Raw genomic sequence first — 13,131 nt, 5'->3', positions numbered from 1 at the left:
TTATTGTTTTAAACTACAAATGAGAGACACATATAGATCAATTTTATTATTATCTGGCCGTTTGCTACAACAATTTGTTGTTGACATGTACATTAAAATAGAAACATCGAGATTAGATTATTTCCGTTCAAAACAACATGAAATTAGATCAGATGTATATCAAGGCATTGTAGATAGTATTTCAATTGGAGAAACTAATGGTTCTAAGATTGGAAAACGCATTATCTTACCTTCATCTTTTATTGGAGGTCCAAGAGATATGCGTAAAAGATACATGGAAGCAATGTCTTTAGTTCAACGTTTCGGCAAACCTGACATTTTCTTGACTATGACATGCAATCCAAACTGGAATGAAATCTTAGAACAATTGAAACCACATGAAGAAGTTCAAAATCGTCCTGATTTAATTGCAAGAATCTTTAGAGCAAAGTTAGAAGATTTAAAAAATGATCTGTTCAAACAACAATTTTTTGGCAAAATTGCAGCATATGTTTACACTATTGAACATCAAAAAAGAGGCTTACCTCACGTTCATTTCCTAATTATACTTCAGAGAGATTGGAGAATTTATGCCCCTGAAACTTTTGATGAAATTGTTTCAGCAGAAATACCTGATAAAACAAGTAATTTACACTTGTATAAGGCTGTGGTTAAACATATGATCCATGGTCCTTGCGGAGTATTGAATCCAACGAATATATGCATGAAAAAAAATGGCATTTGTAAAAATCAATACCCCAAAGAATTTGCACCTACAACAACTATTGGAACTGATTGTTTTCCACTGTATAGGCGTCGGAACAACGGAATCACTGCTAAAATTAGAGGACAAATTTTAGACAACCGATGGGTCGTTCCTTACAATCCATACCTTCTTTCCAAATATAATTGTCATATTAACGTTGAAATTTGTTCTACAATTAAAGCTGTTAAATATTTGTATAAATATATTTATAAAGGACACGATCGCATTGCTTTCAATATTATAAATGAAGAAAATAATGAACAAATTGATGAAATCAAACAATTTCAAACAGCCAGATGGATTACTCCACCGGAAGCAATGTGGAGAATATATGGTTTCACACTTAATGAAATGTATCCATCAGTTTATAGTTTACATTTACACCTTGAGAATCAACATTTAGTATCTTTTCGTGCACACCAAAATCTAAACACTGTTCTAAACTCAAGTCTGTCGAATAGATCAATGTTAACACAATTTTTTTATAGGAATGAAATCGACGAAAATGCCCGAAACTTGTTATATAGAGAATTTCCTGAAAAATTTATTTGGAATCCAGAATATAAAATTTGGACCCCAAGAAAGAAACAAATTGTTATAGGTCGAATTATTACAGCTAATCCATTTGAAGGTGAAAGATATTATTTGCGGATACTATTAAATCACATTAGAGGACCAACATCGTTTGAGAAATTAAGAACAGTTAATGGCATCGTCCTGCCAACATATCGCGAAGCAGCTACTTCACATGGTTTATTAGATAAAGATAGCAGTCTCGAAGATTGTTTAGAAGAAGCCTGTCTATATCAAATACCAAATAGTTTAAGACGTCTTTTCTCAACAATTTTAGCATATTGCAATCCTACAAATCCAAAAGAACTCTGGGAACGATTTGAAAAAGAAATGTCTACAGATTTTATTGCAAGAAACATACCATTAGAAACAGTTAGAAGAATGGTTTTGCAAAATATTGCTTCCACACTTGAATCCATGGGAAAGAATATAAATATGTATCATTTCGCTCCTACCGATACATTTTACGACATCGAAGAATTTATCAATAGAGAAATTGATGACGAGCGAGCTGTCACAATTCCAGAAGAAGACCTACTTGCATCAAATTTCTTAAATTCGGAACAAAAGAATGCATATAACTTGATACTACAAACCTTACTGTCAAATGAATCTGATGCATTTTTCATTGACGGTCCTGCTGGTACTGGTAAAACTTTTTTATACAAAGCGCTTCTAGCTACAATCAGATCAAAAAATATGATAGCACTTGCAGTCGCATCATCAGGCGTTGCTGCATCAATCTTACCTGGAGGACGAACAGCACACTCAAGATTTAAGATTCCACTAAATGCAGATAAAGATAGCACTTGTAATGTAACCAAACAAGGAAGTCTTGCTAAATTGTTACGTCTTACAAAGTTAATTATATGGGATGAGGCACCTATGTCTACAAAATATTCCATAGAAGCATTGGATAAAATGTTACGAGACATAAACGATATAAATCTCCCTTTTGGTGGCAAAGTTATTGTTCTTGGTGGAGACTTTCGACAAATACTGCCTGTGATTCGTAAGAGTACAAAAGAACAACAAATCGATGCAAGTTTGGCTTCTTCTTACATATGGTCAATCTTGAAAAAAATCAAATTAACAGAAAATATGAGAGCTAGATTAGATCTTGATTTCTCACAATATCTAATTGAAGTTGGCAATGGTAATGCTCCAATAACAATTGATGAAAATATCAAGATTCCACAACAAATGATTGTCCCTTATAACAACGAAGTTGAATCTCTAAATTTTTTGTTAGATGTTGTCTATGGGAATATGTCAAACTATTCAAACAATTTAACAGAGATGGCAAATCGGGCTGTGTTAACTCCAAAAAATCGATCAGTTGACGAAATAAATGCTATTCTCATTGATAGATTCCCTGGCGATATAATACGATATTATAGTTTTGACGAGACAGTCGATGCATCTGAACAGGGAATTATGGAAGATTTCTTAAATACATTAACACCGAATGGATTACCACCACATGAATTATTACTTAAGAAAAACTGTCATATTATGTTAATTAGAAATATTAATCCTTCAGAGGGTTTATGCAATGGAACACGGTTGACATGTTGTAATTTTAGTCGCAATATGATTGATGCACAAATTTCGTCTGGCCACTACAGTGGTAAAAGAGTTTTTATACCTAGAATTCCATTTTTACCAGAAACAAATGAAACTAATGGCTTCCCATTTAAAAGAACACAATTTCCTATTAGATTGAGTTTTGCAATGACAATAAATAAATCACAAGGACAAACGTTAAATTTTGTTGGAATATATTTACCGGAACCTGTTTTCTCACATGGACAATTGTATGTTGCACTATCTAGAGCTAGAACTTTTGATTCAGTAAAATTGCTTATAAGACCAACATCAAGTACTATTTGTGAAATAGATTATACAAAAAATATTGTATATAGAAATTTCTTGAAATTAACAAATTCATTGTGATATAATGTAAGTGTTTAGATTCTTTTAATGTCGTTATTATTTATAAACTTGCTAATTTAATTTATTGATATTATATATTTTATGTAATGTATTAACATTTCTCAATTTTGTCTACTTTATTTGCAGTAAACATGCGGATTATCTATAGATCTATTAAAGATATCACTCAAAATACCAGAAATTGGAAAATAAAAATGATTGTTGCTGAAAAGTCACCAAAACGTGTGGCTCAAAATTCACCTACGAAGTATCAGAATTTGGTACTCATGGATGTTGAGGTATGAAAAAAATCTATTTCATTACTTATCATTGTTTTATTTGAGATTTAAGATTAAACAAATAAATTTATTTTTATATTTTTATAGGGAAATCGTGTACAAGCAGTCATTTTAGGGAAAGACATTGACCTACGTGATGACACGCTCAATGTATATCAATCGTACTACATTGCTAATGCTTTCGTCAAACCACTAGATGCAAGACATAGAAGGGAGGCATATGAGCTTCAGTGGATAATTAATTCCCGAACCATTGTTGAAAATATTGAATACGACGAATCGTCGCTTAAACCACCAGATTATAATATTATTCCTTTCAATCAACTTGATATCTACAAAGATACAGATGCAGAAGTAGGTACGTATTTTATAAATCTGTTAATATTTTTATATGTTTCTCTTGTTACAAAATAATAATAATAAATTTATAAATTAGATATCCTGGCAATAGCAATGAGCACGAATGCACCAAGACAGGTTAACACAAGCCATGGCAAATCATTGGTGCAAGACATATATGTGATCGATTCAAGGTATGAATATATATCTTTTTATATTGATAAAAATATTTCTACTTTAATACCTTAGAATATTTTTATTATTGTGAATCTAACATTATTTTAACTTTTATAGTGTAAAGGTTCTACGTTTGGCAATGTGGAATAGATTTGTTCACGATGAATGCTCTGAAATTTGTAACATTATTATGGAAAAGCCAATTGTCCTTGGAACAAAAATCAGAGTCTCTTCGTATAACGGTATTTTTCCTTACTATTAACATCCTTATTAATTATTTATCTTGCATTTATATATTTATTTATATATGTTTATAATGTAGGCTTATCATTATCGTCGCGACCTACGAGTGTGTTCACCATTGAGCCCTTTCTTGCATCTGCCATTTCATTGCGTGCATGGTAAATTATATGCCTAAATTAATTTATTATACTTCTTATTTAAATGCAATATAGATTTTATATTAACCTTTATCGATATATTAATATCTTCCAATATATTATCCTATATATTTAGTACATATTTGTTATTATTTAAATGTTTTACTCTATTTATCAATTTAATTGTCCAGGGCAACAGAAAACAACTCATTACTTGAAGAAACAATTGCCAAAAATTTGGATAGGCCAAGTGCATCAACTTCAGGCAGTTCTACCGATCCATTAGTGAAAATATCAGAAATTGTGGAAGCCTTAGAATCTATTTCAGCAATGACGGTATAATTTACATTTATCGTTTTATTTGATCAATAAAAATAATTTCTATACAATTGTTTATTTTTATCATTTTTGGAAATATAGAAATTAAATGTTAGTTTTTATCAAATGAAAATAAAAGAAAAAAATTTGCCATTTTTGCGTTATGAATTTGAAAAAATTCATATGTTTTGACTAAAATTATTGGTTATTCATTATCTTCAATTAATATGATATTATTACATGTTTATTGATACATTTAATTGCCAATTTTTTTGCAGTGATCAACATTTATGGTTAGAGGGAAATTTACAATATCTGATCTGCATCAACCATTTTTTTACTTATCATGTGCAAAGTGCAGTAAAACCACTGGATACGAGAAAGATGAAGAGTTCTTATGCTATAATTGCAAAGAACTAACAACCGCACAGCCAAGGTAAATATTTATCGTGATATTTGAAAATTAACAATTATTACATTACAATTGTAATATATTATTTCGTAATACGAAGGAATAATAACTTATTTATTACTTATAGATCTCGTGTCTATTTGGAAGTATTCGATGACAGTGGCTCGATCGCAGTAGTGGCCTTCGAACCTACAGTTGAACGAATTCTTGATTGTACAACAACAGATATTGTACAACATATAGAGCAGGTAAAATTTATATTTTCAAACACATTTAACAAATTTAAGAAATTATTTTTTTATATGTTTTTTTCATTACAGGAGGATCACTCGTACATAGAAAATATTACAAATAAAATCCAAGATAAAGAATGGACGATCGTTTTGAGTGCATCTATGAACGAATTTGGGAAGTTGCGCCAAAACAAACTTAATGTATTATCTGTGAATGACATACCTGGGACAATAGAATAGTTATTTCAGAAATTTTCTTTTAGACTTCCAGTTATTATAATGTATAATTATAAGGAATTCATATGTAATTATGAGATAATTCTTGCTTTTTATTTGTAATTATGATGATAATGCATTACCTTCAATAGTCACTTTTTTATGTATAATAAAACATTTTATAATTATTAACATATTCGTGCAAAATCATACGTTGTGATTATAAAAATTCTACAAATTATATATATAATTATTTTTATAATCAATGTGAATCTTAAAATATAAATAAACTATTAGATTTTATAATTATATATATGTATATTAACCTATTTTTTTGTATTACATATTCTCCAATTTCATAAATATGATTTCCTAAATATTTTTTCTTCTTTTCACATTTGGGCACACGTGCAATGCACGTGTTTCTTTTTACTAGTATATATATATATATATCTTCGATTCGATCTTCATGACCTTATATTTCAAACATTGTTTTTTTTTCTTTTAAAGTAAAAGGGTACGTACCACTTTGGACTTGAAGTTGGCAGAACACAACCCAAATTTAGAGAGTTTCATTTGGTTGTTTAGGCTTTTTTTGTTTTTACAGATGAGATTAGATGAGATAAATTAATATAAAAATTAAAAATTAAATCAAATATTATTAAAATATTTTTTAAATATTATTTTTATTTTAAAATTTAAAAAAATTAAATTATTTATTTTATTTTATTTTAAAATTTAAAAAAATTAAATTATTTATTTTATTTTATTTTAAAATTTAAAAAAATTATAATGATAAGACGAGATGAAATTAAGCGAGAAATTTTGTAAAATAAAGGGAAGATTAACGGAGTGATATCTCCAACATGAACAGCTATCGATTGGAAGAGGGGACTCGTACTACGGATAAGCCTGGCCAATCATAGCCCCCATGTGCTGTGCTTTGCTATGCTGGCTGTCCTCTTCCTTAATTTTGCACACATGAGTGAGGTCTCTGCCATTGTGTAAAAACGCTGACCCCGGAGCCCCCGTTTCTGAAAGGTGGCGGTGGTGATGATGGTGGCAACTTGCCAGCTTGCCACCATGTAGATGGAGCCATCAATGTGGCACCTCCCCTATTATTACGTAACGTACGGCCAGTTTTCCTCCACGCCATCGCCAAGAATGTACAACACAAAACCCAATCAGCTACAGTCACAGGGGCAGCAGCCCGAGACGATAAGAAGTCCCCTACAGCACACAAGTTCGAGAACAGATAAACATAGAGCGACACAAGAGAGAGAATCCCATCACTGTCTCTCGTCGTTTTCCCTCATGTTTCACATACGCGGCGAGCCGCTTATGTTTCCATTCAATTTACGTGTCCAAACACCCTCCCTCTCTCTCTATCTCTTTTATATATATACCCCCAACCCTTTCCATTCCCGTCCACAACACACACAAAGGGAACATACACAAGAAACAAATTCCTTTTCTAGGGAAAAAGAAAGCGGATTTCTAGTTCATTAGTCACCAAAGGAGTCCTCATCGATGGCGTTGATAAGATCACCGGCGGCTAAGTTTGTAGCGTTCACCATCTTCTTCTCCGTGCTCTTTGTATCGACGTACGGTTCCCGAGGAAGATTAGTGGGAGGGAGGATGAAGATAAGGGACGTGAAGACGAACGAGGAGGTGCAGGATCTGGGGAAGTTCTCGGTGGAGGAATATAACCGGAGCTTGAGGCAAGGTGGCTACGGAGGCGAGCTGACGTTTGTGGAGGTAGTGGAGGCGCAGAGGCAGGTAGTATCAGGAATCAAGTACTACCTGGTGATCTCGGCCACCCAGAAAGGTGGTGAGACGAATACTTTCGAGTCTGCAGTGGTGGTCAAGCCTTGGGTTAACTCCAAGAAGCTGCTCAACTTTGGGCGCCCCAAGTCCAGTACTAGTGAATGAACATGAACGGTTGGGCAAAAGTAGTGGTACTGCATCCTAGCTAATGCTTTTACGGGAAGGGTATTGGCGATGTAGTTTTTATCTGACCTTTCTTTTTTGTGATTTCTTTGTTGGATTGTGTGTGTGTCGTGTGAGATAGAGAGAGAGAGCGTGACTAATGTATCTTTTTTCACGGGAAGTCAGTATGAATAAACGCATAATAAACGAGGGCTAAGGTGGCGGTTGATATTAAAAACATGAATTTTTATTCTGAAAATCCGAAGAGCTCTGCAAAAGGGCTCAGACAGCTGCATGCGAATATTAGTAAGTAAATTTTTTCATCATCCTCGTACCATAAATCACAATTAATTTTTTCATTTACAGTGTACTACAAGAAAGCCCCCTGAGGCGCAGGAAATGCACACGTGGATAAGAGCATTCTTATTTTTTTGGTCGAATACATCTTTAAGATTTAGTAAATATTACATTTTTTATATTTTTTTATTCTATTTAAATTAATAGAAATTCAATCTTTAGATTAGTCATTCACTCTTTATATAATAATAAAATATTATTAAATTAATAATTTTTTATTTAATTTATTTACATCACATTTTATAATTCTACCAATTTAATATTAATAATAATTATATTCTAATTAAATGAATATTAAAAAAAATCATATTTTTAAAAGTCATTTAATGCTAATAACAAAAAATATTTGATAAACTCATCTAAAATTTTATCTAAATTTATTAATTACAAACCAAATAGTATTTTTACTTGGAGTGAGAAATTAATATGTTAATGTTTGTTTGGAGTGATAAATTAGTATTTTAATGTTTTGTGAATCAATTATGGTTTTCCATTTTTGGTCAACCATTTTAATAGAAGTCCATCTTATTTTAGATTCAACCAATCTAATGTACAGTATTTTTGACATTAATTATGTAAATTTTAACTAATTTTCCTATTTGGCAAAGCCAATATAAATGCTCTATGTGGGGTTAAAAAAAAAAGTTAAAACTGTAAAACACAAAGCACTCTACATTCCACTGCCCTCCTCCCTAACGAATCTTTCTTTTTCTGAAAAACCCATAGCTCAAAGGCAGGCGCCCATCACCCATTTGCGCTGCCCTCCTCGTTGTACTGAGAAGCCCATTGCCCAAAGGAAAGGTAATCACCTCTCTCTCTCTCTCTCTCTCTCTCTCTTTGCATTTTATATTTTTTCTTGATTTATATTCTAAATAATAATACTTGAAGAAGAAAAATGAAATCTCATTAAATACGTCTAAAACGTTTGGTAGAACATGAGCTCTAGTATGGATGTGGAGGGATAAAATATCATAGCTCATAGTTGGGCCTAGCCTACCACTAGGGTAAGAAGACAAACAAGATAAAGGGATAAGAGTGGGGTACAGAAAGGGACATGGAGCAGCTAGGTGACAGAAGAGTCAGAGGGAAAATAGGAAGAGAAAAGAAGCTGGCACACACAAGAGAGACCAGCCACCTCATGGCAGGCTGGCATGTGCAGTGAAGGGTCAGACACGAAACTACCAACAGTTGCAAGAGGAGGAACGTATAAAAGGGAATGCCCAGACAACTTCAACACTCTGGATGATATGTTCAACTTCTTTTTCAACCTACTGCAAACTCCATGAAGAATTTACTCAACCAGTAGACCACTAGCAATCTTTGTACAGTGGGATATGAGGAACCATGAATGACTGTAAACAAATATATTATAGTGGAGACTCCCCTCCCCAAACCCCCATGGATGTAGGCCTATTGCCAAACCACGTAAATCTCGGTATTCATCTCTTTTTACTTTTTCTGCACTTATTTTCAATTCACCGTCATGGACGTATGCGTCGCCATCGTACAGCCATATTGGAACACTAATGGGGACTCCAAACAACACCGAAACAACACCCAATCAACTCAGTGGACCGGGAAGGAATCTCTCTCTCCCTCCGGCTTGTTTTGTGATTTTTACAGCATTAACCGTTGTTGCTCAGGCCTGCAAAACACGACATCAACAATGACGCCATCTGTGGGATCTCTATTTCCCATAAATAGCGTGTCCTTCGTATGTTGGCAATAACGCGATCTCAAGCCTCGCGAAGTGAAGAAAAACAACTTGAAGTAATGAAAGGAAGAGTTGACAAACAGGTTGCGACAATATTGAAGAAGAATGCAACAGAGGTGGGAGAAGGACGATTTTTCAATGTACTTAATAAATTCCGAATGATGAATGAAGCTTCATTCTTAGCTTTTTGAATTTTTACATTTACAAAAAATATTCTTGCAGAAAATGGGTGAGGAACCGCGCTCCTCACCATTGCACTCAGTTCACTCTAATGAACTATGCAAAGATTAAGCGCCCAGTAAAGATCGATCGCGTAAAAATCATGCTGCCCAGATACTAGCAAGTGAACACTGTGCACTTTGATGCATAGAAGCACACAAGCACTGTGCACTTAAGGGCACAGTGCCATGCATGCATACACGACCACCGTGCACTCACAGTGCACGGGATACAACAATGTACGCCCAGAGCTCGCGACGCCATGCTGCGAGCCCAATTGACCCACCGACAATCACTGCTCAGACCGCCGGCGGTCTTTGGCTCCAGAGCCATGACCCCCACCAAGGGGTCATGAACAATGCATCCCATGCACACCACGTCGTGCGCACGGAGACCATGCCATGGCCCAGCTGCAATGCGGCGGGAGAGAGGGTTAGCCTCATTTGTCTCTGTAGGTGCATCTCCAGCAGCCCCCCTCCCCCTCGGGGGCAACAGCTCCAACGAAATGCCACATAAGTGACAAAAATACTAGTCTTCCACCGTGGCCTTCCAGCATTTGAAAGCTTCGCAGCCTGAGATCGTCGTGGCACAACCCCCCTTTCCATGGCTTAATGCCACTCGGCAGCTCCTCAACAGGATGTGACTCAGTAGCTCCTCCTCTGCCAATCGACTAGCTCTGGACTCTTCTCCCATGTACAGAGTCCCTCAGCTCGGTAGCCACATGCACAGAGTCCCTCAGCTAGGCAAGCACATGCACAGACTCCTCAGCTCGGTAAGCACTTGCACGGGGAACTCTCCTCAGCTCAGGAATAGAACCACCGCATGGGAGGACACCTCACCAACTCGAGAACAACCTGCTCAATGGTCACCAGCTCAAGAGCCACCTTGTCGACTTGGGAATCACCTGCGCGGGAAACTCTCCTCGGTTTGGACTAGACCACTTGCTGCACGGGAGCAAACCTGTGAACCCTTCTCAGCTTCGACTTCAACTACACAGAACTTGGACGCCCCTACACAGTGCTCAGACACAGCTTGCATGAGACTCGGACACCAGGGAACAGGGCTCAAACAATGTCCCATTTGTAGAGCACGGGCAGGACTTGCTTGCAGGGCTCGGAACGCTCCTTCGTTGCACGAGACTTGTCGGACCCCACGTTGAGTTGAACCTGCATGTCCCATGTAATTGTGCTCATGGATTCTTGAAAATAAAAAATAAAAATAAAAATAAAAGAAAGAAAAGAAAGAAAAAAGAAAGGAGAGAGAAGGGAAGAGAAGCAAACAAAGGAGAAGCGATAGACAATTGCGGACAATTCTCAATCAAGCAAAGAAGAACGACTATAGTGGCTAAAACTCTCCAGTTTGTATCTCTCAGAATTTATGTGAATTCTATTTCTACTAACAAAATTATTTCATGTGGCTCGGAACGGCAAACGCCGGTAATATGGGTCATCTGGGCACCGCACGAGCATCCCAATATGGCTCCATCGAAACAATTCAACAGGCGAGAAAGGTCAAGGACTGCCCGACCTTCTAGATACAAGCCCAATCTCCTGATTGCCACGAGGCATTGGCTAAAGACCAGAGCCCTCGAACTCTGCTTTAAACAACAGCTAGTCGGATCACAAGCCAGTCTCTGGATTGGCCTTGCTGGCCTTCGCGGGGTACAAGCCCAGTCTCTTGACTGGCCACGAGATTGATGTCTGTAATGCATTGGCTAAGAACCAGGACCCCTAGGCTCTACCCAGAACAACAACCAGTTAGAACATAAACCAGTACCTAGATTGGACTTGTCGACCTTCGCGAGGTACAAGACCAGTCTCTTGATTGGCCACGAGGTATTGGCTAAGGATCGGAGCCCTGAGCTCTGCCCATATACTAGCCAATCGGAACACAAGTCCCTTGACTTGTTGACCCTCGCGCCAAGTTGCTGCTTGCGATACATTGGCTAAGGACCAGAGCTCCCGGGCTTTGCCCTGAACAACAGCCAGTTGGAACACGAGCCAGTCCCTAGATTGGACTTACCGGCCTTCGCGGGGTACAAGCTTAGTCTCTTGATTGGCCACGAAGTATTGACTAAGGACCAGATCCCTGAGCTTTGCCCATTCACTAGCCATTCGGAACATAGGTATCTTGACTTGCCGACCTTCGTGCTAGGTTGTTGCCTGCGATGCATTGGCTAAGGACCAGAGACCCCGGGCTTTGCCTTAAAATACAGCCAGTCGAAATACAAACCAGTCCCTAGATTGGACTTGCCGGCCTTCACAGGGTACAAGCTCAGTCCCTTGAATGGCCACAAGGTGTTGGCAAAGGACCAGAGCCCTCGGGAGACGCAAGTCAAAGGGTCATCAAGAAAAGCCAAGGAAATTAAGGGAAACAAAAGGAAAAGCAGCCAAATAAAACGCAAGGAGAAAGCAGAGAACATACAACCAGGTACACAATATTATTTTATTAATCATACAACCTGGCCTTCTCGGGGTACAAACCCAATACCTTAACTAGCCACAAGGTGTCGGCAAAGGACTAGAGCCCCCGAGAGATGCAAGTCAAAGGGCCGTCAAGAAAAGTTAAGGAAATGAAGGGAAATGGAAGGAAAAGCAGCCAAATAAAACGCAAGGAGAAAGCAGAGACCATACAGCCAGGTACAAAAAATTATTTTATTAATCATAAAGCTTGACCTTCGCGGGGTAAAAGTCCAGTCACTTGACTGGCTACAAAGGGAATGAAAGGAAACAGAAGTAAAAACGGCAAAACAAAAGAGAAATGCAACTCGATAAAGCACCATGTGTATGGACTCCTCACGGCTTGGACTCGACAAGACTTGGTTTGGACCAGTCACCAAAGGTACTCGGGCAAGACTCAAATTATCCTTGCGGGCTCTCCCTAGAGGGCACTCCCAATGGTTTATCTTTCTCAAAACTTACGTGAATTTTGTTTCTATTAACAAAACTACTTCCTGTGGTTTAGAATACAGGCCACGTGGCCCCGTGCTCCGACAGAGCAATTCAGCACGAACTTGGCCTAGACTCATTGTGGGGTAAGGCCAAGTCCCTAGACTCGCCGACCCCCCGCTCAATAAAGCTGAGTCTCTAGACTAACCATGAAGTGGAGTCCTTAGACTTGCAGTGGGGTAAAGCCAAATCTCTAGACTCGCCGATCGAATCCCTAGACTCACGAGCCGGAGGCCGGGCTAGAGCTTCCTGAGCCCTTGCCAATGCCTCGCGTCCAAGACAATTCGAGTCCCAAGACTCACGTTGAGTGTCACGCTCAAGCTATAACCACTGCCAG

At 37.2% G+C, this 13,131-nt stretch overlaps 1 protein-coding gene across 1 annotated transcript; it reads left to right on the top strand.

Annotated features, from left to right (window-relative positions):
* Window positions 1-6,923: 6,923 nt before the first annotated feature.
* On the top strand, window positions 6,924-7,794 carry LOC121237774 (cysteine proteinase inhibitor B-like). The gene has a single exon (XM_041134684.1). The coding sequence runs from the start codon at window positions 7,158-7,160 to the stop codon at window positions 7,557-7,559; it is 402 nt and encodes a 133-aa protein (XP_040990618.1). The 5' UTR covers window positions 6,924-7,157; the 3' UTR covers window positions 7,560-7,794.
* The last annotated feature ends 5,337 nt before the right edge of the window (window positions 7,795-13,131 follow it).

The sequence above is a fragment of the Juglans microcarpa x Juglans regia genome, chromosome 1D (assembly GCF_004785595.1).
Source record: "Juglans microcarpa x Juglans regia isolate MS1-56 chromosome 1D, Jm3101_v1.0, whole genome shotgun sequence".
NCBI classification, from domain to species: Eukaryota; Viridiplantae; Streptophyta; class Magnoliopsida; order Fagales; family Juglandaceae; genus Juglans; species Juglans microcarpa x Juglans regia.
This window is presented reverse-complemented; position numbering and strand designations above follow the sequence as displayed.

What these genes read in the sequence shown, in the direction of transcription:
- LOC121237774 (XM_041134684.1), top strand. Translation starts at nt 7,158, where the DNA reads ATGGCGTTGATAAGATCACCGGCGGCTAAGTTTGTAGCGTTCACCATC.